Genomic DNA, 27,500 nt, shown 5'->3' on the forward strand with positions numbered 1-27,500 from the left:
CTACAAGTGTTACAACTATTACTACTACTAATAACACAAGCACTACTACTACCTACAACGATTATATTATGCGTTGTACCTCGCTCTGTACCTATATATACCCTGTGTTACTGTATTGTTTGCAACGGCTTGACAAAGCTCCTGGAGAGTGAAACGTTGCTACAGTCAAATGTCACATTAGTTGCATTTGCGTCTTTTAACCTAGCATATTGTCAGTAATTCTACCAATATTATTATGATATTAACTATGATGAATTAGGCATAAAAATTAATAACTGGGCGTCTACACTACAAACTGAGTTGTTTGCCATCCTAGTGACACTAAAGTTAACGTACGACACTGAGCTTGGCTCTAATATTATTACTAATTTTATGTCATCAGGGAAAACTCTAAACTCACATAATGACTCTAACAATTTGCTAAGTGGAAATTACCAGATATAAATTCTCAAAATTCCGAGAAAATGGAATTAATGTACAATTGTTATGGATTCTATCACACACTGGATTACGCCATCTTCATAAAGCACCATGAAGAGAAATGTCTAATATGAAACATTGTTGCATCTGTGTCTAGCTTAGGAATAATTTTAGGTGAGAAGTAAATAATGAAACTTGATGTTTTAGAAATGCAGTTAGAAGCCTGAATTGATCTATAACCCACTGTGATAACATCATCATAGATAAGCACGTTTATGGATCAAGTTGCAATGTGTACAGACTAATAGATGTTGTAGTAGCCAGTTTAGGTTAGGCAGTATAAAAGACACACGGATGATGATCATATTAAACGCAAAATATGTGGCCAACCCTATGACCACTATCTTGAACACTATGTTCTTTACTTTCCACTTAATTAATGAGGAATATAGACATAGTGTAATAAACAATGTAGTACGTCATGATATCTTATTAATGAAAACAAGATACCAGAAATATTAAGCAAATTTCCGAAATTTGCTTGCAACAGATGAGCAAACTGTAGATATAGATCTAGATAAAGGATGCACAATAAACTAGCCACTTCAGCGGCAAAATCTAAAGACTGGATATGAATGAAAGGAAATTGGGTATTATTAGCGATTAAAATGAAGACAACTAAGATGAAATAGGTGGGAAAGTTGCAGTGAGTTATATAAATTCAAGTGCACCTGAGAGAGCGTGAATTACAGTAGGGTATGCAACACTGCTGCATGCTTAGTTTAGAAAAAAAAAAGGAGCAGAATATATCAAAATGGGATAGAATAAATAATAACTTTCAATCTTATTTTTATGTATGTTTCTATAAATGTGTTTACGATGGATTATCGGAGCCAACAATTATTAACAGATAGATCATTAATCTATTTTCCGGGATTATTATCTCGTCTCTTCCTTCCCTCAACTAATCATCGTTATATTCTTTCATTTAATTATTGTTATCTCCCTCACTCAGCTCTCTCTCTTCCACTTGCACAGATTTTCTTTCATTCCCTCGTGAAATCTCCTCTCTTTTCCCTTAGTTTTTCACACATCGCTTGTTTCCCAAATTCAGCAATATTTTGTAGCTTCCCCTCGCTCCTCCAACTCGTCCTGCCAAAACTAACTCAGTGATTTCCCTCTCCTCCTTCAATTTCTTCATGACTTTTCTTCCTCATCCATCTCCCAATCAACTCCTGTATGCGTACGATGCTCTCTTCAACCCCAGCCGGAGTCATGTCAACCTACACAAGAATTCTTACTTATTCTGTTCAGTCATGCCTCCACTCACCTCCTGTATGGGTAAGGTGTTTTCCACTTCGACCTCTGAAGGCGCCACGTCGAGCTGGTCAGTAATCTGGCACCTGACGGAGAGGAGGAGGCGGCCACGGTAAGCGATACCCTCCCCCAGGGCAGCGTTGAGCGAGGCGTGTTCGTCCATCACCGCTCCGTCACGAGTAGATCCATACAAGTACACGTATGCAGGGCCAAAGGTAGGCAAGAAACCTGAGAATGGGGGATGTAGAGGTCACGAGTGCCAACTGGCTACTAAATATTTGGTCAGTAGAGGTAATTTACGGTTAGGAATCAAGATGGGGAAAATATCAGCTCATAAGATTTGCGGTCAGTGGTAAAAAGTGTAAATGCGAGGTCAATATCAGGTTAAAAACAGGTTTATGATTACTTCAGGATTCAGTTTTGGAAATGAAGACGGATTAGGACCATCAGTCTTTCTTTTCTTATTAAAGGTGTGTTTAATAGGACGAAGATTGGTGTGTTCAGCAGAACGAAGAATGGAGTCTTCAACAGGAAAAGGATTGGGGTGTTCAGCAGCATGAAGATTAGGGTGTTCAGCAGGTTAAAGACTTCGGTGTTCAGCAGAACGTGTTCAACAGGACAAAGATTGGCGGTTTAAAACAAGACGATGATTGGGGAGTTTAGCAGGAGAAAGACTGGGGTGTTCAGCAGGAATAAGATTAAGTTGTTCAGCAGGATGATGACTAAGGTGTTTAACGGGAGGAAGACGAGAGTGTTGAACACTACCAAGATGGGGTATTCAACAGGTTAATAACCGGGTTGTTCAACAGAATGATGACTGGGTTGTTCAACAGGATGATGACTGGGGTATTCAACAGGGTGATGACTGGGGTGTTCGACAGGATGATGATCGGGGTGTTCAACAGGATGATGACTGGGTTGTTCAACAGGATGATGACTGGGTTGTTCAACAGGATGATGATCGGGGTGTTCAACAGGATGATGACTGGGGTGTTCAACAGGGTGATGACTGGGGTGTTCAACAGGATGATGACTGGGGTGTTCAACAGGGTGATGACTGGGGTGTTCAACAGGGTGATGATCGGAGTGTTTAACAGGATGATGACTGGGTTGTTCAACAGGATGATGACTGAGGTGTTCAACAGGATGATGACTGGGGTGTTCAACAGGATGATGACTGGGGTGTTCAACAGGATGATGACTCGGGTGTTCAACAGGATGATGACTGGGGTTTTCGACAGGATGAAGATCGGGGTGTTCAACAGGATGATGACTGGGGTGTTCAACAGGATGATGACTGGGATGTTCAACAGGGTGATGACTGGGATGTTCAACAGGGTGATGACTGGGGTGTTCAACAGGATGATGACTGGGGTGTTCAACAGGATGATGACTGGGGTGTTCAACAGGATGATGACTGGGGTTTTCGACAGGATGAAGATCGGGGTGTTCAACAGGATGATGACTGGGGTGTTCAACAGGATGATGACTGGGGCGTTCAACAGGATGATGACTGGGGTGTTCAACAGGATGATGACTGGGGTTCTCAAAAGGGTGATGATCGGGGTGTTCAACAGGATGATGATTGGGGTGTTCAACAGGGTGATGACTGGGGTGTTCAACAGGATGATGACTGGGGTGTTCAACAGGATGATGACTGGGGTGTTCAACAGGGTGATGACTGGGATGTTCAACAGGGTGATGACTGGGGTGTTCAACAGGGTGATGACTCGGGTGTTCAACAGGATGATGACTGGGGTGTTCGACAGGATGAAGATCGGGGTGTTCAACAGGATGATGACTGGGGTGTTCAACAGGATGATGACTGGGGTGTTCAACAGGATGATGACTGGGGTGCTCAACAGGGTGATGATCGGGGTGTTCAACAGGATGATGATTGGGGTGTTCAACAGGGTGATGACTGGGGTGTTCAACAGGATGATGACTGGGGTGTTCAACAGGGTGATGACTAGGGTATTCAACAGGGTGATGACTGGGGTGTTCAACAGGGTGATGACTGAGGTGTTCAACAGGATGATGACTGGGGTGTTCAACAGGATGATGACTGGGGTGTTCAACAGGGTGATGACTGGGGTGTTCAACAGGATGATGACTGGGGTATTAAACAGGGTGATGACTGGGGTGTTCAACAGGATGATGACCGGGGTGTTCAACAGGATGATGACTGGGGTATTCAACAGGGTGATGACTGGGGTGTTCAACAGGGTGATGACTGGGGTGTTCAACAGGGTGATGACTGGGGTATTCAACAATGTGATGACTAGGGTGTTCAACAGGGTGATGACTGGGGTGTTCAACAGGATGATGACTGGGGTGTTCAACAGGATGATGACTGGGGTGTTCAACAAGATGATGACTGGGGTGTTCAACAGGATGATGACTGGGGTGTTCAACAGGGTGATGACTGGGGTGTTCAACAGGGTGATGACTGGGATGTTCAACAGGGTGATGACTGGGATGTTCAACAGGGTGATGACTGGGGTGTTCAACAGGGTGATGACTGGGGTATTCAACAGGATGATGACTGGGGTGTTCAACAGGATGATGACTGGGGTGTTAAACAGGGTGATGACTGGGGTGTTCAACAGGATGATGACTGGGGTGTTCAACAGGATGATGACTGGGGTGTTCAACAGGATGATGACTGGGGTGTTCAACAGGATGATGACTGGGGTGTTCAACAGGGTGATGACTGGGATGTTCAACAGGGTGATGACTGGGGTGTTCAACAGGGTGATGACTGGGGTGTTGAACAGGATGATGACTGGGGTGTTCAACAGGATGATGACTGGGGTGTTCAACAGGATGATGACTGGGGTGTTCAACAGGATGATGACTGGGGTGTTCAACAGGGTGATGACTGGGATGTTCAACAGGGTGATGACTGGGGTGTTCAACAGGATGATGACTGGGGTGTTCAACAGGATGATGACTGGGGTGTTCAACAGGGTGATGACTGGGATGTTCAACAGGGTGATGACTGGGATGTTCAACAGGGTGATGACTGGGGTGTTCAACAGGATGATGACTGGGGTGTTCAACAGGGTGATGACTGGGATGTTCAACAGGGTGATGACTGGGGTGTTCAACAGGGTGATGACTGGGGTGTTCAACAGGATGATGACTGGGGTGTTCAACAGGATGATGACTGGGGTGTTCAACAGGATGATGACTGGGGTGTTCAACAGGGTGATGACTGGGGTGTTCAACAGGGTGATGACTGGGGTGTTCAACAGGGTGATGACTCGGGTGTTCAACCGGGTGATGACTGGGGTGTTCAACAGGGTGATGACTGGGGTGTTCAACTGGATGATGACTGGGGTGTTCAACAGGATGATGACTGGGGTGTTCAACAGGGTGATGACTGGGATGTTCAACAGGGTGATGACTGGGATGTTCAACAGGGTGATGACTGGGGTGTTCAACAGGGTGATGACTGGGGTGTTCAACAGGATGATGACTGGGGTGTTCAACAGGGTGATGACTGGGGTGTTCAACAGGATGATGACTGGGATGTTCAACAGGGTGATGACTGGGGTGTTCAACAGGGTGATGACTGGGATGTTCAACAGGGTGATGACTGGGGTGTTCAACAGGATAAACACGAAAGTGTTGAATAGGATGAAGACCAGTGAGATTGTGTACATCAGAATGGTGAGTGGGACTGTGCATCAGGTGAGTGGGAATGAGTGTATCAGAGTGGTGAGTGATATTGAGTGTATCAGAGTGGTGACTGGTACTGAGTGTATCAGAGTGGTGAGTGGGACTGAGTGTATCAGAGTGGGACTGAGTGAGTGGTGAGTGAGACTGAGGTGTCAGAATGGTGAGTGGGACAGGTATCAGAGTGGTGACACTGAAAGTGTTGAATAGGATGAAGACTGAGTGAGATTGTGAGTACATCAGAATGTTGTGAGTGGGACTGAGTGTATCAGAGTGGTGTGCATCAGGTGAGTGGGACTGAGTGTATCAGAGTGGTGAGTGAGACTGAGTGTATCAGAGTGGTGAGTGAGACTGAGTGTATCAGAGTGGTGAGTGAGACTGAGTGTATCAGAGTGGTGAGTGGGACTGAGTGTATCAGAGTGGTGAGTGGGACTGAGTGTATCAGAGTGGTGAGTGATATTGAGTGTATCAGAGTGGTGAGTGGGACTGAGTGTATCAGAGTGGTGAGTGATATTGAGTGTATCAGAGTGGTGAGTGGGACTGAGTGTATCAGAGTGGTGAGTGGGACTGAGTGTATCAGAGTGGTGAGTGGGACTGAGTGTATCAGAGTGGTGAGTGGGGCTGAGTGTATCAGAGTGGTGAGTGGGGCTGAGTGTATCAGAGTGGTGAGTGGGGCTGAGTGTATCAGAGTGGTGAGTGGGGCTGAGTGTATCAAAGTGAATCACTCGCCAGAAAAGAAATGTCAAACATTCCAGTTGTGAGTGTTGCGAGAACACATCAGCAGGAAGGAAGACTCACTCTGGTCAGCTCTGGGTCTCACTCCTGTGGTAAAATAAGATCATCTGCAGTTGAAAGGTCAAAATAAGGTTAACAGGAGTTCAAAGTTGATGTTATCAACAGAGGAAATTGTTATCCTCGACGCGTACAATCAACTTCGGTCGCAATATTGACAAAAAGTCAAAGGAGATAACTACTAGTTTCTCATAATTTGATATAAGGATTATTGATGTGGGTTACTTTAAACATATCCTCCAAAAGCATTAGAAATAGTATTATATCACTAAAGAGAAAATAGTTTTTATAGTAGAAAGATAGTGTTAAGAGAGAGAGGAAATACACTATGATTGGGAGACTCAAGTAGAAAGAGGAAAGACAGAGAAACAGGCGTCATTACGTTAAGGTTTGAAGGGGAAATGAAAACATGAGAAAGAAAAGGTATTGGAAGTTGAGCTGTGTCTCTAGGGATGCTGAAACACACCCACCCACACAAACACACACACACACACACACACTCACACACACACACACACACACACACACACACACACACACACACACACACACACACACACACACACACACACACACACACACAAAACGCACGCACACAAAAAAAACACGCACACACACATATATAAAATCACACACACTCACTCACACACACACACACACACACACACACACACACACACACACACACACACACACACACACACACACACACACACACACAAACACACACACATACACGCACACACTGGAAAACCTGGAGCCACATGGGGGTCCCGAAACATGGAGAGCCAGGATGTTGGACGTGGTGCTGGAAAACCTCAGGCACCAACATGTTAAGGACACTACCAGAGTGAGAAGGGAGGATGAACCAGCAAGATTGGACATTGTGTTCACCCTGGGCAGCTCAGACATTGAGGACATCAAGTATGAGAGTCCCCTAGGAGCTAGCGACCACGTGGTTCTGTGCTTTGAATACATAGTAGAGCTGCAAGTGGAGAGAATAACAGGAGTTGAATGGGAAAAACCTGACTATAAAAGAGGGGACTACATAGGGTTGAAGAACTTCCTGCGGGAGGTCCAGTGGGACAGAGAACTGGAAGGAAAGCCAGTAAATGAAATGATGGAATATGTAACAACAAAATGCAAGGAGGCAGTGGAAAAGTTTGTTCCCAAGGGCAACAGTAACAACGGAAAGACCAGAACGAGCCCCTGGTTTACCCGACGGTGTAAGGAGGCAAAAACAAAGTGCAATAGAGAATGGAAAAAGTACAGAAGGCAGAGAACACACGAAAATAGGGAGATCAGTCGCAGAGCCAGGAATGAGTATGCACAGGTAAGGAGGGAGGCCCAGCGACAGTATGAAAATGACATAGCATCGAGAATCAAGACTGACCCGAAACTGTTGTATAGCCACATCAGGAGGAAGACAACAGTCAAAGACCAGGTGATCAGATTAAGGACAGAAGGTGGAGAACTCACAAGAAATGATCAGGAAGTATGTGAGGAGCTGAACAGGAGATTTAAGGAAGTTTTTACAGTAGAGACAGGAAGGGCTGTGGGAAGACAGCACAGAAGGGAACATCAAGAGGGAATATACCAACAAGTGTTGGATGACATACGAACAACTGAGGAGGAGGTGAAGAAGTTCTTAAGTGACCTTGACACCTCAAAGGCGATGGGACCGGACAACATCTCCCCATGGGTCCTTAGAGAAGGAGCAGAGATGCTGTGCGTGCCTCTAACCACAATCTTCAACACATCCCTTGAAACTGGGCAACTACCTGAGAAATGGAAGACAGCTAATGTAGTCCCCATATTTAAGAAAGGAAACAGAAACGAGGCACTAAACTACAGACCTGTGTCTCTGACATGTATAGTGTGCAAAGTCATGGAGAAGATTATCAGGAGGAGAGTGGTCGAACACCTGGAAAGGAACAAGATTATAAATGAAAACCAGCATGGGTTCATGGAAGGCAAATCCTGTATCACAAACCTCCTAGAGTTTTATGACAAGGTAACAGAAGTAAGACACGAGAGAGACGGGTGGGTAGATTGCGTTTTCCTAGACTGCAGGAAGGCCTTTGACACAGTTCCCCACAAGCAGAAGCTGGAGGATCAGGCGCATGTAAAAGGGAGGGCACTGCAACGGATAAGTGAATACCTGACAGGGAGGCAGCAACGAGTCATGGTACGTGAAGAGGTATCACAGTGGGCGCCTGTTACGAGCGGGGTCCCACAGGGGTCAGTTCTATTACCAGTGCTATTTTTGATATATGTGAACGACTTGATGGAAGGAATAGACTCTGAAGTGTCCCTGTTCGCAGATGATGTGAAGTTGATGAGAAGAATTAAATCGGACGAGGATGAGGCAGGACTGCAAAGAGACCTGGACAGGCTGGACATGTGGTCCAGTAACTGGCTTCTCGAATTCAATCCAGCCAAATGCAAAGTCATGAAGATTTGGGAGGGGCGAAGAAGACCGCAGACAGAGGTGGACAAAGACTACAGACCTCACTCAGGGAGAAAGACCTTGGGGTGACCATAACACCGAGCACATCACCGGAGGCACACATCAACCATATATCCGCTGCAGCATATGGGCGCCTGGCAAACCTGAGAATAGCGTTCCGATACCTTAATAAGGAATCGTTCAAGACACTGTACACTGTGTATGTTAGGCCCATACTGGAGTATGCAGCACCAGTCTGGAACCCACACCTGGTCAAGCACGTCAAGAAGTTAGAGAAAGTACAAAGGTTTGCAACAAGGCTAGTCCCAGAGCTCAAGGGAATGTCGTACGAGGAAAGGTTAAGGGAAATCGGACTGACGACACTGGAGGACAGAAGGGTCAGGGGAGACATGATAACGACATACAAGATACTGCGGGGAATAGACAAGGTGGACAGAGATAGGATGTTCCAGAGAGGGGACACAATGACAAGGGGTCACAACTGGAAGCTGAAGACTCAGACGAGTCACAGGGACGTTAGGAAGTATTTCTTCAGTCATAGAGTTGTCAGCAAGTGGAATAGCCTAGCAAGTGAAGTAGTTGAGGCAGGAACCATACATATTTTTAAGAAGAGGTATGACAAAGCTCAGGAAGCAGAGAGAGAGAGGACCCAGTAGCGATCAGTGAAGAGGCGGGGCCAGGAGCTGAGCCTCGACCCCTGCAACCACAATTAGGTGAGTACAATTAGGTGAGTACACACACACACACACATGCACACACACACACACACACACACACACACACACACACACACACACACACACACACACACACACACACAGCACACATACAACACACACACACACACACACACACACACGCACAACACACACACACACACACATACACACACAACATACACACACACACACACACACATACACACACAACATACACACAGACACAGACAGACAGACAGACAGACACACACACACACACACACACACACACACACACACACACACACACACACACACACACACAACACACACAACATACACATACACAACACACACACACACACACACACACACACACACACACACACACACACACACAACACACACAACATACACACACACAACACACACACACACACACACACACACACACACATGCACACAAACACAAACTTATATAGCAGACTACAAGGGGGGGGGGAAACGATTGAAAGTATCATGAAAGCAATAGGAGAGGGGACATGACCCAGTTGAAAAATATTCTGAGAACAGGGGAGTTTGCGTGAGGAAAAAACAGGCCAGTCAAAGTAATTTTCAAGGCAGAATCAGCTCGAAACAGGATTCTGCAGGATAAAGTATGACTAAAGGACATAACGATGTACCACAGGGTATACGTTGATCGCGACAGAACACAAGAAGAAAGGCAGAAACTGAAAGAGAGGGTAAAAAACGCAAGGAGGAAAGAGAAGCAAAGACAGAGATGAGCAGGTGAACACAGATTCAGGAGGAAGAGCAAATACAACCTCCTCAGAACAACCTACAGAAAGACCTCAACCACAACAACCCCAATGCAATCAAGCAATCTCACCCAAAACACACGCACTATACCCACTGCCCCGACCCCACTCATCACAAACTTCACCCCCAAAGAAATCTCCAACAGTTTCCCACCAGGTCTCCCACTCCCCAACCCTAACGTTTTCATCAGGTTACAGTTTAAGAAAAGAAGTTGAAGGTTTGTTATACGAATGCTGATGGAATAACAAATAAATGTGAGGAGTGGCAGGAAAGAATCAAGATGTCCCCAGACATAGTACTCACAGCAACAAAGCTCACTGGGATGATAACAGACACGATCTTCCCTCCTGGATACCAGATACTGAGGAAAGATAGAGAGAGCAGAGGGAGGAGGAGGAGTTGCACTGCTCATTAAAAATCAATGGGGATTTAAGGAAATAGAAGGAATGGATGAAATGGGCGAAAGGGATTACATAGTAGGCACATTCAGTCTCGGGGTCATAAGGTAATCATTGAAATGATGTACATTCCGCCACAGAACTGCAGGAGGCCAAGAGAAGAATATGAAGAGAGCAACAGAGCAATGGTGGACACACTAGCTAAGGTGGCCAGAAGAGATCACACGGATAGAGCAAAGTTACTGGTTATGGGTGATTTCAATCACTTGGGGATTGACTGGGAAAACCTGGAGCCACATGAGGTTCACAAAATATGGGGAGCTAAGATGATGGATATAGTACTGGAAAACCTCGTGCATCAATATCTGGACCTCGTGCATCAATATCTGGACCTAAGACTGGACCTCGTATTCACCCTGAGTAGCTCGGACATCAAGGACATCACATATGAAAGGCCCCTCGGATCAAGTGATTAAGTGGTTCTTAGCTCTGAATACATAGTAGAGTTACAAGTGGAAAGGTAACAGGAGTAGGATGGGAGAAACCAAACTACAAAAAGGGGGACTACACAGGCATGAGCAACTTCCTGCAGGAGGTTCAGTGGGAAAGAGAATTGGTAGGAAAAGCAGTAGACGAAATGATGAACTACGTGACAACAAAATGCAAGGAGGTAGAGGAGAGGTTTGTTCCCAAGGGCAACAGAAATAATGGAAAGACAAGAACAAGCCCTTAGTTTACCCAAAGGCATAGGGAGGCAAAAACTAGAGAATGGAAAAAGTGCAGAAGAAAATGGACCCAGGAAAATAAAGAGATTGATCGAAGAGCCAGAAACGAGTAGGCACAGGTAAGGAGAGAGGTCCAGAGACTGTACGTAAACGATATAGCATCGAAAGTCAAGTCTGGCCCTAAGCTATTGTATAGCCACATCAGGAGGAAGGCAACAGTGAAGGAACAGGTAATCAGGCTGAGGAAGGAAGGTGAGGAGCTCACAAGGAATGACCAAGAAGTGCGTGAAGAGCTCAACATGAGATTTAAGGAAGTATTTACAGTGGAGACAGAAAGGACTACAAGAAATCAGAACAGTGGTGATGTACACCAACAAGGGATATACCAACAAGTGCTGGATGAGATACACACAACCGAAAAGGAGGTGAAGAAGCTGCTAAATGAACTTGATACCTCAAAGGCGGTGGGACTGGACAACATCTCTCCATGTGCCTTAGAAAGGGATCAGAGATGCTGTGTGTGCCACTAACAACAATTTTCAACACATCCATTGAGACTGGGCAAATGCCTGAGGTATGGAAGATGGCAGCTGTAGTCCCCATTTTCAAGACAGAAGACAGCCACCAGGCACTACACTACAGACCAGGGTCACTGACGTGTATAGTATGCAGAGTCATGGAGAAGATTATCAAGAGGAGAATAGTGGAACACAGAACGGAACACGCATGTAAACGACAACCAGCACGGATTCAGGGAAGGAAAATCCTGTGTCACAAACCTACTGGCACTGGACAAGCATCTAAAGTCGGTTCCTGACCAGCCGGGCTGTGGCTTGTTCGTTGGTTTGCGTGCAGCCAGCAGTAACAGCCTGGTTGATCAGGCTCTGATCCACCAGGAGGCCTGGTCACAGATCGGGCCGCGGGGGCGTTGGCCCCCGGAGCTCTCTCCAGGTAAACTCCAGGTACTGGAGTTCTATGACAATTTAACAGAAATAAGACACGAGAGAGGGGTGTGGGTAGATTCCATTTTCTTGAGCTGCAAGAAGGCCTTCGACACAGTTCCTCACAGGTGATTAGTGCAAAAGCTAGAGGATCACACATACATAACAGGAAGGGCACTGCAGTGAATCAGAGAATATCTGACGGGAGGCAACAATGAGTCATGGTGGCGAGGTGTCAGAGTGGGCGCCTGTGACGAGCAGGGCTCCACAGGGGTCAGTCCTAGGACCAGTGCTGTTTTTGGCATATATGAATGACATGACGGAAGGGATAGACTCAAAAGTGTCCCTGTTTGCCGATTATGTGAGGTTAATGAGGAGAATTAAATCGGATGAGGATCAGAAAGGATTACAAAGAGACCTGGACAGGCTGCAAGCCTGGTCCAACAACTGGCTCCTCGAATTTAGCCCTGCCAAATGCAAAGTCATGAAGATCGGGAAGAACAAAGAAGACCGCACACAGAGCATTGGCTAGGTGGCCAATGACTGCAAACCTTATTCAAGGAAAAGGATTTTTGAGTTAGTATGATACGGAGCACATCTCTTGAGGCGCAAATTTACCAGATAACTGCTGCAGCCTATGGACGCCTGGTAAACCTGAGAGTAGCGTTCCGATACCTCAGTAAGGATTCGTTCAAGACTCTGTATACCGTGTACGTCACGCTCATACTTGAGTATGCAGCACCAGTTTGGAACCCACACCTGGTAAATCACGTCAAGAAATTGGAGTATGGGCGAAGGTTTGCAACAAGATTAGTTCCAGGGCTAAGGTTAATGTCCTGCGAAGAAAGGTTAAGAGAAATTAACCTGACGACACTGGAGGACAGGAGGGTTAGGGGAGACATGATAACGACATACAAAATTCTGCGAGGAATTGACAAGACGGACAAAAACAAGATGTTCCAGAGCAGGGACACATAAACAAGGGGTCACATTTGGAAAGTGAAGACTCAGATTAGTCAAGGGGATGTTAGGAAGTATTTCTTCAGTTATAGAGTTGTCAGGCAGTGGAATAGTCGGGCATGTGACGTAGGAGTCATACATAGTAGAGAGGACCTAGAAGCGATCAGTGAAGAGGCGGGCCAGGAGCTATAACTCGACAAACATGTGAGTACACACACACACACACACACACACACACACACACACACACACACACACACACACATACACGTACACATAGAGCTGAAGCAGCTAAATTGCCTTTGATGCATTACTTGAATTTTGTTATGCAAATTTACGCAGAAGCAATAAAAGCAGAAGTGTCATCGAGAATGAGCCAGACATTTCAAGACAAGACAAATACATTCATTAAAAGTAAAAGAAAATATAATATTAACAGGCAAGAGTTTGCTGGCAGAAAATATCAAAACTGATAAAAGGGAAAAAGTCTGTGACAAAGACTGTCCACTTTGTAGGAAATGAATTTTAAAACCATCCTATAAATATATATATATATATATATATATATATATATATATATATATATATATATATATATATATATATATATATATATATATATATATATATATAGTAGATGAATGGTTCTGTGAACCATTCATCTACTATATATATGTATATATATATATATATATATATATATATATATATATATATATATATATATATATATATATATATATATATATATAGTAGATTATCTAATATATATATATATATATATATATATATATATATATATATATATATATATATATATATATAGATAGATAGATAGATAGATAGATAGATATATAATAAGTAGCAGAGCAACGAGCAAGTTAATACAGGAGCTCGGGAAAGTGAGTTGCATCATACCACAGGAATCTGGGTTATCTGAAAGACGAAGAAGTATTAACGTTACACAGGATCGAGAGGATAGTCCTGCAGTCTCAAGGATCTGTCTTGTTTTATCATGTTAAGTTTATTTGAGGTATTATGAAAAAAATAAGTCACTAGCTGACTGACCACCCCAACCCTCATTATTTTTTTTTAAGAAGTGAGCATTACTGTTGGAAAGAGTAAACTTTCACCTGGAATGAAATGGCTTATGGTCGTCTGTTTCTCGTCATCCCTCTGTCATAGGAAAAATAATATTCCCTTATTCTTATATTTATTTACTTTTATAACTCAAAATTATCAAGTGCATTCATAAATGATTCGTGTTGACTTATGATCTTCACGTGGCTAATTCTTCCTTATCGTCATCTAATACTGATTATGCTTAATCATAAGCTTGAATGATGAACGGCAAGAACAAAACACTATGATTGCTAATTTGTCACGAATATATTTACAACATTCAAAAGTTTAGCAGGGACTATCACTTTGTCTTGATCAACTGTACAATCCAATATAATGATTAGAGGAGATTGTTTGGTAATATTCTGAGCAACAATGGCTTTGATCTTTGTTTTTTTATTCGTCCACAGTTTGTAATGGTGCAGGTTATAACTGAAGAGCATTCTTCCTAAAGTGAGTCTCTGAATGAGCACGTTTAATATTCCCAGAGAATACCTCATTAGCGGATGCGTGTGTAGCAAGCTCAGGAACTTGTTGCTCCAACCCTCTCAATCCCTGCAATGCTCTGTTAATCCAACTTGTGATATTACTTTGGCCTGTTGTTGTCGGTCGCAGACAGCCATGACTTTTGTTTCCTGCTCCAACGCATCAGGCAAATCTGCCTCAACATTTCCTACAATATCTTAAAACATTGTTCCTTTCCCACCACTCAAACAAGTTGACACAGTTTCACACCTAGTTTAAGTAATACCTGCTAACCTTAGACGAATGGCTTCTTTGAATTTCTCTAAAAGCGTATTCCATTATCATTGGTCTTTATAATCCTTGATAAATATAGTGGAATAGTTGTAGGATATGAAAAAGAGTATTATCTGGAACGAGGATGTTGTTAACCTCTTCATGACTTGTTGCTAGGTCTTCCCGGTGTGTGATCAAACCATCAAAGTGTTTCTTTTTATCTAGTTATAAGCGTATGTTTCTCCGTATTCTTCTGGTGTAAATCAGTAACTTGTTGGAGATATCTGAATATGATATTTATCACCTGCATCTTCCTTTCAGTCACGGTGAAGGCAAGATTCTGAGAAAACGTGGATGTTGTGAAACTCATCGTCGATACTCTGCAGGCTTCTTTCCCTCTGGAGTTTCTTTATAATTCTTTATACTGAAATCGTTATGTAGTCAAAGACCATGTAAACTTCACCATATCCCAACCTCTGTTTCACCGTTCCTTAAATCTATTACACAGTTCATAACTGTAATTTTATATTGTTAAACTTGATAGGAAGGAATCCACAAAAGAGAGGAATCCACAAAAGAAAAACATCCATCTACCACTGTCCAAGATGTCTCTTGTAAAGCAAGTTGTATATTCAACCATCGGTTGATTTTTGTAGTGCGGGTTTAGACTTCTGAGCCACTGAAATAAGCAGTGGGTACAGGTCACACGATAAAACTTGACCAATGTTTACATGCTTGTAGCCCTGTCATTCTTGAGTAAATGAGTTTGGTATGTAAGATCTTGCATTTTCCTATAGTAATTAATTTTCTTCGTTACTGTTACTGTTATGTTCATTTGAATTGTAACATAGAAACAACCAGATATTTTATTTTCAAATTCCTATATTTCTCTGGTACCAATATCTGGGCTCTATCAACATTTACTGATAGTGGAGCAATCTTTCCATTAACCTCATTTCATACCCTATGAGTATTGCTTCGGATCCTTCGGGTTTACGTTCAAATCATATTTCCTTCGAAGCCCTTTTCTGTCATCTTCATTATCAGCGATTTGTTCTTTGGTTTCTTCTTTGTGAGGTGATGTATTTTCAGATATCTGACTACACATGCAAACTGAGTGCCCAGGTCTTCAGAGTTTCAGACAGCAGTGTGATGCCTATAATATTACTCTCTACCATGTCAGTACAGCATAAAGGTTGTCAATAAACATATCTCTCCATATTTCGATCACATTCCCTGTGAATGCCGCGTCATATGTGAATCTTTCATGAAATGTTCATTCACATTTTCGTGTAAAGCTTTAATGTTCTAGAGTTACTACATGCCATACCTGGCATTATTTAAATGACTGAAGGTAAATATATATGGCAGCATAAGAATAACTACTTGGAATTGATAAAGCTTCCTCGTTCCTCCATTACATGTAGCATTATGGCAGTTATTAATTTAACAAAAGATCAACCTCACATCTTTGCAGGACTACTTTTATTTGTCTTGTCTTCCTATATAAGCAAAAGGACATAATAGCACTTTAGCTGACTTCGTCTGACCATGACTCTGAGTAGCTTCCCTCTCAATATACTCATAAACCTCATTTTCTGGGAGGGAACCTCTTTCCCACAAGCATTTTTTCCACACCTCCAAATACATGTAACAGATCTTTTGTTCTACCAGACTGTTGCAGCAGTGTTTCCCTCAGTGCCGATAAAACTCACCGATAAATCCATTCCATCTAATTTCGGGATCATATTTGAAAATATTTTTGGAAATACCCACTAGATTTACACTGCAATCTTGCAGACTGAAGAATTTATAGCTTTGCCTTATTTCATCAGTTAATTTCTAAGCTTTGTTCATGAAGTAACGATGGTGTTCAGTGCTCTGGAGGCATATAAGTTTGTGATTTATTCTGGGCTAAAGGGATTAACCTCGTTCACGACAGAAACGTGTAATGTTTCCATGGAAAGCAGAACAAGATGTTTCAGCTGAGAAAGACTACTTTCATTGCTCTGATGAAATACAACATTATGAGATGGAATTTAAGTGGATGACACTGCTTCACTAGAAACTCAGTTGACATTTCTGGCTCTATAGGGCCAGATACGTAACTGTTTATTTCAAACTCATAATACATTGGCCTTGACTTTATTTTTCAGAAGGTCGTATATCCTGTACTTAGTGGTGTGTTTGGGTATATGGCTGAAACACCAGAACTTCTAGGTCAGCATAAAAATATTTACAATAAAGTAAACTAACGCACGTATACTTAGAGAAACTGTTTTCACCTCAGTGTTTTTATCCGCTGAAGTAGCCAGAGGCATCCAAAAAAAAAAAAAGGCATTAGTAGCACACTTCAGTATCAAAAGTCTGAAGAAATTACTTGAAAGGAGAGTATAAAAGAATAATTTAAATTACACTTAGTTATACGCAAAAAAGTTATATCTAGTTGCAAAGATAATTATCAGTGGGTTTCGGAAGCTACTTTTTCCTGAAAATAACAAGAATGTTCATGACTGACAGAGATCGAGTTAAGAAGTTTTTCAACCCGATGATTTGGTTAAGCAAACTTAGCTGACAAAATACACAATAAATAAGATTTAAAAAAAATGTGCAAATGACTGATGAAATGTATTTTGTCACTGTAAGTTTGTGATGTTAGTGTATGTTGCCACAGTATGTGTGATGCTGGTGTATGTTGTTACTGTGTGTGTGATGTTGGTGTATGTTGTTACTGTGTGTGTGATGTTGGTGTATGTTGTTACTGTGTGTGTGATGTTGGTGTATGTTGTTACTGTGTGTGTGATGTTGGTGTATAATGTCACTGTACTGGTGTATGTTGTCACTGTGTGTATGATGCTGGTGTTTTACTATTATTATTATTATTATTATTATTATTATTATTATTATTATTATATTATTATTATTATTATTATTATTATTATTATTATTATTATTATTATTATTATAGTAGTAGTAGTAGTAGTAGTAGTAGTAGTAGTAGTAGTAGTAGTAGTAGTAGTAGTAGTAGTAGTAGTAGTAGTAGTAGTAGTAGTAGTAGTAGTAGTAGTTGTAGTAGTAGTAGTAGTATTAGTAGTAGTAGTAGTAGCAGTAGTAGTAGTAGTAGTAGTAGTAGTAGTAGTAGTAGTAGTAGTAGTAGTAGTAGTAGTAGTAGTAGTAGTAGTAGTAGTAGTAGTAGTAGTATTTTGTTGAGAAACTCTTATCAAAGTAAAATAACAGAAGTATTCAGTAAATTTATATCAAGGTTACGAACATTAATGCAAGTGAATAAGTGAAACCTGGCTAAAGATTACCGTAGAGTTGTGTTGCCTTCGTTGGTGCTTTATTCTTTATTGTAGCAATTCTTGCATTATTTCTTGCATTACTTGTTGTTGCCTTGTTTGTAATGATATGATGTTAGGGAGACATAGTTAGAATAAATAATAATAAAACTTTTCTGTTTCAGTTTCATTATTTTTACGGTAACATTGAGGGGAATGTTTACTTACATGTTTTTGAAGTTTTGATGAATAAACATTAAGTTGTTTTCAGTTCTCCTTTGAATTAGAAAGGAGAGGCAACTTAGGCTCAAGAACTACGAGAGTCAGAGTAAGTAACAGATAGGCAGAGACACATACAGTCTTTGACAAGTGATATCTGGCGGTAGCTTGACATATTGCTGGGAGGATTACAAATGAATATTGAGAGTCTCTTACCCTCCCTCTATATATATATATATATATATATATATATATATATATATATATATATATATATATATATATATATATATATATATATATATATATATATATATATATATATATATATATATCTCACGTCCACACCTACCTTTATCACCATCATTCGAGACGTTGGTGAGGTCTAGGAAGTGTGTGGCTACCACGGTGTCGTTGACAGCGTCGTTGTCCCTCACCTGGATCTTCACTCTCTGGCAGAGCGGGGGAAACATCTCTGTGAAGACGATCTGCTCGTTCCAGGTGGGGCAAGACGTGTTCTTCTTGACGCTCGTGCGACCCTGCGAAACCAGCCAGATGAACAGGTCCCACCAGGAGGTTGTAGGCCATTGGTCAAAGATGTTGTAAAGGGGGAGTCAAAGCTCATTTGTGTTAAGGGGATCAGTGGTCACATCTGACGTTAATAAGGTCAGAAGTCACCTGTGTTGCCAAGAGTTCACTCGTGTTGTAAGGAGGTATAGAGGTCATCAGTGCTGTCAAGGCGATCAGAGGAGGTAAGAAGTCACCTGTCTTGCCAAGGCGGCCAAACGTCACTCTTGTTATATAGGAGATCAAGAGGTTACCTGTGTTCCTACGGTCGTAGGTCACCTGTGATGATAAGGAGGTCAGATATCACCTTTGCATGTATAATGCTATGGAGGTCATAGGTCACCTGTCATATTAATCGGGTGAGAGGATACATGCGATGTTAAGGTCAGATATGAATATTCATATATATTTGAGGGTTTGAAATTTATTGTGCGTTGATGGGACGAATATTTACGTATACTGACGAGTCTTACATTGATGAGGGGTCATAGTCAACTTTATTCTGGGTTCGTGCATAGTGTCATGTTGTGTTTGCTAGGTTATGTATGTATTTTAAGCCATGTGTTCTGTCCTGTGAACCATGATGGCTCTAGATTCCTTCACTTTGCTCAATGTAAGATAAAGAAGATAAAGATAAATAAGGATGTTATGAGTTTCTCAGGTGCTACAATTCGCACACTATGAGACGAAATACTCACCGAGAGTCCAGCGAAGGAGACTTGTACATAGGGATCGAGGAGGTCACGGGAATCCCCCGTCAGCGCCTTCTTCACGTTGGCCATGATGGAAGAATTGATCCTGGGGAGGCCGTCAGCTCTGTACACCCTGACGATGAACTTGGCTCTCTGGCGCTCAGCTGGTACCCCGTCAGGCAGCAGCAGGTTCCTGGTGGAGGGGAAGAAAATGAGTCTTAGCCCCCGGGCTGGGTGTTTGGGGAAGTGAAGGGGGTGTCGAATAGTTGGGGGGGCTGACTTTGTGTGTGTGTGTGTGTGTGTGTGTGTGTGTGTGTGTGTGTGTGTGTGTGTGTGTGTGTGTGTGTGTGTGTGTGTGTGTGTGTGTGTGTGTGTGTGTGTGTGTGTGTGTGTGTGTGTGGTGTGTCTGTGTCTGTGTCTGTGTACTCACCAAGTTTCACCGAGTTATATTTACGGGGTCTAGACTCTACTCTCCGCCCCGCTTCTTAGATAACATTGATCGGCCTCTAGGACCTTATCATATATACTATTGATGCTGTGTATTGAGTTTAACTGTGTCACTGCCTAATCCAAGCCATTCCACTTTTCAACCAACATGAGCCTAAATAAATATATCCTTTTAACCCTATAGTTCATCTATCTTCAGTTTTCACCTGTGACCCCTTGATCCTGATTTTCTTAGTTCAATCAGTATGTCCTTATATGCCCATCAATTCCTCCAAGGATTTTCGTTGTACCGATCATGTATCCCCCCATATCCTACTCTCGGCCGAGGTCGTCAATTTCAGTTCAACCTCTCCTCAATTCTGGTACAAGTCTGGATGCAAACCTTTGAATTTTTTCGAGCCTCTGCTCGTGCTTATCTATATCGTAAAATAAAGTCCTGAAGGAGTCAGTTCTCAGAATCTTGAATGGTGTTTTCAGATTTGTTAATCATGCATATCCTGCTGACATTACATGGTTTATGTGTAATTTAGGCTATATTCCTGGAGTTATATTTACACCCAGGTGTTTTTCCCTGTCCATTATTTGCAACCTCTTTCCAATCATGCTCGTTTGTCCTCATCTTATCCAAAACGGGAAAAGAGACTTAATTGACCACATCTGAAGGCTACTGAGGTTTCACTAGAGTTTATCATATTCATTTCCTATTCTTCTCAATAATTTTGTTTTGTAAGCAAACAGTAACAAATATAATTCAATCCCTTCTGGGAAGTCATGCCCGTATACTTGTAACAGTAGCGGTCCTAGTACTGATCCCTGCAGAACCCAACTCAGTATTTTCTCTCATATTATGGTGTCTTATCCATTACTGTTACTCTGTGTCATTTGTCTTAAAGTACTATCCCAATGAAGTGCTTTGCCTTTGAGGCGTTTGTGTTCTTTTAATTTGTGAATTAATATTTGGTGTTGTACTGCATCAGATGTTTGTCTACAGTCCAAGACAATGCAGCACACAACCCCGGCTTTCTTGTTTTGTCTGTGTGACCCTGCCCTAGTATTCCAGCAGATTTATAGAACAGGACCTTCCATCCCTAAATCCATGCTAACAGCTCTTCTGTAAAGAATGCGTGCGTGTGTGTGTGTGTGTGTGTGTGTGTGTGTGTGTGTGTGTGTGTGTGTGTGTGTGTGTGTGTGTGTGTGTGTGTGTGTGTGTGTGTGTGTGTGTGTGTGTGTGTGTGTGTGTGCGTATGTACTCACCTAGTTCTAGTTGTAGGGGCCGAGTCACAGCTCCTTGCCCCTCCTCTTCACTGGTCGCTACTAGGTTACTCTCCCTGTTCCATGAGCTTTATCATACCTCTTCTTAAAGCTATGTATAGATCCTACCTCCACTACATCGCTTTCCAGGCTATTCCACTTAATGAAATCTCTGTGACTGAAGAAATACTTACTAACACCCCTGTGATTCATCTGAGTCTACAACTTCCAATTGTGACCCCTTGTTACTGTGTCCCATCTCTGGAGCATTCTGTCTCTGTTCACCTTGTCGATTCCTTTCAGTATCTTATATGTCGTTAACATATCCCATCCTATCTTTCCTGTCCTCCAGTTTCGTCAGGTCGATTTCTCTTCATCTCTCCTCGTAGGACTGCCCCTTAGCTCCGAGACTAGTCTTGTTGCCTGAACGATTCCTTATTGGGATGTTGGAATGATATTCTTAGATTTGCTAGGCGCCCATATTCTTCAACAGTTATTTGGTTGATGTGCGACTCAGGAGTTGTGCCCCGTGTTATATTCACCCCAAGATCCTTTTCCTTAAGTGAGGTTTGTAGTCTCTGACCCCCTAGACTGTATTCCGTCTGCGGTCTTCTTTGCCCTTCCCCAAAATTCATGACTTTGCATTTGGTAGGGTTGAACACTAGAAGCCAGTTTCTGGACCATTCCTGCTGCCTGTCTGGATCTCTTTGTAATTCTGCCTGGTCCTCATCCGACTGAATTCTCTGCATTAGCTGCACATCCTCTGCAAACAGGGACACCTTTGAATCTATCCCTTCCGTCATGTCGTTCACATATACCAGAAACAGCACCGGACCTAGTACTGACCCCTGTCGAACCCCGCTCGTCAAAGGCGCCCACTCTGACACCTCGTCACATACCATAACTCGCTGATGTCTTCCCGCCAGGTATTCCCTTCTCTGTTATCCCTGCCTGGTCCTCCATTTTTTCCACTAATCTCTTGTGTGGAACTGTGTCAAACGCCTTCTTACAGTCCAAGAAAACGTAATCTACCAATCCCCTCTCTCTCTCTTGTCTTGCTGCTGTCACCCTGACACAGTATTTCCCGTGCTTGAAACCGTACTGGTTGTCGTTGATAAGCTCATTCCTTTCTAGGTGCTCCACCACTCTTCTCCTGACTTTGCATAATATACAGGTCAGTGACACTGGTCTGTAGTTTAATGCTTCGTGTCTGTCTTCTTTTTCAAAAACTGGGACTAGATTTGCTGTCTTCTATACCTCAGGTAGTCTCGCTGTTTCAATAGCTGTATTGAAGAGTATTGTTAGTGGTACACATAGTGCCTTTGATCCCTTACTCAGGACCCATGGAGAGATGTTATCCGGCCCCATCGTCTTTGAGGTCTCTAGCTCGCTTAGAAGCCTCCTCATCTACTCGGTTGTATGAATTGTGTCCAACACTTAATGGTGTGCCCCACCTCTCCGTCTATCTAGAGTCCTTTCTGTCTCCTCTGTGAATACTTCTTTAAATCTCATGTTGAGCTCCTCACATACTTATCGGTCGTTTTTTGTGCTCTCCCCTCCTTCCTTCATCAGCCTGATTACATGGTCGTTGACTGCTTTTTGCCTCCTGATGTGGCTGTACAACAGCTTCGGTTCAGATTTGGCTTTCACTGCTATGTTATTGTCGTATTGTCGTTGGGCCTCTTTTCTTACCTGAGCATTTTCATTTCTGGCTTTACGACTGCTCTCTTTATTCTCCTGGGTGCTTTGCCTTCTATAATTCTTACATTCTCTAGCACACTTGGTTTTGGTCTCTCTACACCTTTGGGTGAACCAAGGGCTCATCCTGTCCTTTTCGTTATTTTTGTTACCTCTCCTCAGTTTCTTTGCAAACTGTTGTCACTTATTCCATCATCTCGTTTACTGATCTCCCTGATGTCCTCAGTATCTGCAATACTCAAGGTGAATACTAGGTCCAGCCTTGCTGGTTCGTCCTCTCCTCTCTCTCTGGTAGTGTCTCTTACGTGTTGGTACATGAGGTTTTCCAGCACCACCTCCATCATCTTAGCCCTCCACGTTTTTTGGTCTTTTTGTGGCTCCAGGTTTTCCCAGTCAATTTCCGGTTGAAGTAACCCATGATCAGTAACTTTGCCCTGCTCGCATGAACCCTTCTTGACCCTTCAGCCATTGTGTCAACCATCGCTCCATTACTCTTATCATACTCTTGCCTTGGCCTCCTGCTGTTCTGTGGTGGGTTATACATCACTGCAATTACCACCTTGGGACCTCCAGACTGAAGTGTTCCTATTATGTAGTCTTTTGCCTCTCCATTGTCTCCTCTCTCCAGCTCCTCAAAATCCCATTGTGTGTGTGTGTGTGTTTGTGTGTATTCGCCTATTCGTACTCACCTATTTGTAATCACCTACTTGTGGTTGCAGGGGTCGATTCACAGCTCCTGGCCCCACATCTTCGCTGGTAGCTTCATGAGTTAATCTCTTCCTACAGCTATGTATGGATCCTGCCTCCAATACATCACTCTCCAGATTGTTCCACTTCCTGACAACTCTGTGATTGAAGAAATACTTCCTGACATCCCTGTGACTCACCCGAGTCTTCAATTTCCAGTTGTGACCCCTTGTTGCTGTGTCCCATGTGTGTGTGAGTGTATGTGTGTGTGTGAGAGTGTATGTGTGTGTGTGTGTGTGAGTGTGGAGGCGTGTAAGGCGAAAATAATGGAATCTAAAAGTATAATTGTTTCTAAACTCTTGAGTCAGCCAAAAGAAAGTTATTTGAATTTTCGTTCGTTCTTAAAATCATTAGAACTGTTTTCCAAGATCAGTCTCTGAATATTTAAAAAAAAAGTTTAAGATCATTTAAAATACTTTACTTGCATTACTTATAATATTTAGAAAGAAAAAATAAATGCAATTGCATATTTAATTAAAGTTACGATTTTTATTCAAGCAAATGTATTATTTATGAGGTAAGAAAAAGAGAAAAGGGAATTAATTAAAAAAAGGTGCATAATAATCTAGTTGATGACTACATCTACAATGAGGTATTAAGCTGCAACATAAGAATGAGGTCAATAGTGTCACTGATACGTCTGGCTCCGCCCATCACCTGTTTGTTATGACCACAAACACGAGAGGAAATTTGACTGTAACAAGCTGGCAAGTAATGGCAGCATTTTCTGACAGAATTTGTTATATACAAAATCGTCTCATCTGAGGGCGAAGCAAGAGATCAAGTACGATGCTAGACGAGAATATAATTCACCAATCAGAAGACAATTTATATACAGATTTATATGTAGGGAAGAAAGGTAAGTCTGAAGGTGGATAATGGGGTTTTCATGCCTATGGAGACAAAAAATCAAGAAGTTAATTAAAGAGACAATGTTAACATTATTTAGTTGCTGAGTTGCCATATTAGCAAACATGCTACATCTTGTGTGTTGGTTTGCACAGTGGACAGACATGAGATTTCCAGAAAAAAAATAATCAGGAGTGGAAAAAATCAGGCATTACTATTTTTACTACTTATTATAACTCCCATAAAAATTTATAAGCCTTTCTATCTAAAAATATTTAACGCTGGAAGACTTATAATGTAATATAAAAATATAGAGCCAATTTTATGGGGCATCGAGGCTAAAAGCAGTTCTGAAAGAATTAAAAATATTAGGAGGTCTTTGTGAAAACATTAAAATATTTAAGTATATGTATATATATGTATATATATGTATGTATATATATATATATATATATATATATATATATATATATATATATATATATATATATATATATATATATATATATATTCTGAGTATGCTTTGTGAGATGTGCACCTTTTAGATCTTTTATATTAAAGATAAAAGACAAAAGTAGGATCAAACACTTTATACAACAACAATCTATGTTTGATATGAATGGACAGAATGTTTGTGAAGTGAGTGGTGGTCATGCACTCTGTGCTGTGCTGGGATGGATATCAATACCACTGGTCTCATACACAACAAAAACATGAGAAAACTTCTTTTTATATGGCTTAGAAAGAACAGAAAAGGGGTTAAGTGGGTCAGGTTCAGTCTGGCTCGAACACTCCTAAAGTCTTAAAGCTACGAATTCTTATTCATGATTTATCTTGGATAAAAGTATTGTTTTCATTTTAAGAATGCGAAATATTTTTTGCTATTGCTATTCCACTTGTGTGTGGAAGTGATTTATTAAAAGTTTGATCTCTTCTAAGTTAGAGGAAGGGTTACTACAAAGCGCTGTGAATTTTCTATTAGTTTGCGAAGGTCACTCAATACCAGAAACATTTGTGGATGAAGATACAGTGAACAGTTCAATTCATATTATCAAGAGAAATGAGTATATTATTTCAGTCCTAATACAAGGTAAGCTAAAAGAGAAATAGTCTTAGACAGCGGTCAGAGAGGGTGACAAGCAGCCAAGGAGAGGAGGGCCAGGTGGTAGTAAGACGTTCTCTTAGCTTACTCTGTGTTATGACTGAAGAAACCTTAATAAAGTGTCCGGAACTATTCAAGAGCGTCTTTCTTGACAGCTTGTCACAGTTGTCACCATATCATTTACTACTAGATATATTTACTTAAATTGAAAACGTTCTGAATGCTGCAAATATTTAGCATTACTTAGAACATTCATGAGTACTAGAAGGTTTAAGCACAAAACCTGAGCCAATTCGAGCCACACAAAGAGAACTAGAAGGAGCATGCAAGGCCATGATTGAGGGAGGTTTTGTCATGCATCCATACGACACACTACTGGCTTCTCATCACTTCGTCACTTATAATGGGCAACTCATACTGGTCCACTCATACTGGGCCACCTATACATGGGCCACCCAAACTTGTCATCTAGACAACAAGCCACTCAACACCTTCCTCTCCACGTGCAGGTACTGTGGTACACATTCTCAGGTCACCAGGCTAGCGGTACAGCACAGGTCCAGTAGAAGCAGCCAAGGAAAACCCATCAGGTGTAGGTTCTACGCACACATACCCACACACATTAATATACGAGTATATATTCACACGTATGCACACATATACATATAAATTAGCATACATACAGTACTCATACAGACATATACACGTATACGTCTACACACACATGCACGTATACGTCTATACACACACACACGCACACACACATGCACGTATACGTCTATACACACACACACATACACATACACACATATACTCACATGGAAATTCGAGAAAATGGAAGGAATAGATGAGACGGGAGAAAGGGACTACATAGCAGGTACACTTCAGTCTGGGGAACACAAAGTGGTCATTGCAGTGATGTATAATCCACCACAGAACTGCAGGAGGCCAAGAGAGGAATATGAAGAGAGCAACAGAGCAATGGTGGACACACTTGCTGAGGTGGCAAGAAGAGCTCACTCCAGCAGAGCAAAGTTGCTGGTTATGGGGGATTTCAACCACAGGGAGATTGACTGGGAAAACCTGGAGCCACATGGGGGTCCCGAAACATGGAGAGCCAGGATGTTGGACGTGGTGCTGGAAAACCTCATGCACCAACATGTTAAGGACACTACCAGAGTGAGAGGGGAGGATGAACCAGCAAGATTGGACCTTGTGTTCACCCTGGGCAGCTCAGATATTGAGGACATCAAGTATGAGAGTCCCCTAGCAGCTAGCGACCACGTGGTTCTGTGCTTTGAATACATAGTAGAGCTGCAAGTGGAGAGAATAACAGGAGTTGAATGGGAAAAGCCTGACTATAAAAGAGGGGACTACATAGGGTTGAAGAACTTCCTGCGGGAGGTCCAGTGGGACAGAGAACTGGCAGGAAAGTCAGTAAATGAAATGATGGAATATGTAACAACAAAATGCAAGGAGGCAGTGGAAAGGTTTATTCCCAAGGGCAACAGTAACAACGGGAAGACCAGAACGAGCCCCTGGTTTACCCGACGGTGTAAGGAGGCAAAA

The 27,500-nt window shown here is 42.2% G+C and overlaps 1 protein-coding gene across 1 annotated transcript in view; it reads right to left on the reverse strand.

Annotated features, from left to right (window-relative positions):
• Window positions 1–22,338, reverse strand: part of LOC128703693 (otoferlin) — a 181,015-nt gene extending 158,677 nt beyond the window's left edge. Inside the window, exons 1-4 of the mRNA XM_070087090.1 lie at window positions 22,217–22,338; window positions 19,844–20,030; window positions 18,931–19,117; window positions 1,751–1,965 (exon numbers count right to left, since the gene is read on the reverse strand). Of these exons, the coding sequence (XP_069943191.1) occupies window positions 1,751–1,965; window positions 18,931–19,117; window positions 19,844–20,030; window positions 22,217–22,338 (711 nt within the window). The remainder of the gene's footprint in view (window positions 1–1,750; window positions 1,966–18,930; window positions 19,118–19,843; window positions 20,031–22,216) is intronic.
• Window positions 22,339–27,500: the final 5,162 nt, after the last annotated feature.

This window comes from Cherax quadricarinatus, chromosome 20, assembly GCF_038502225.1.
Source record: "Cherax quadricarinatus isolate ZL_2023a chromosome 20, ASM3850222v1, whole genome shotgun sequence".
NCBI classification, from domain to species: Eukaryota; Metazoa; Arthropoda; class Malacostraca; order Decapoda; family Parastacidae; genus Cherax; species Cherax quadricarinatus.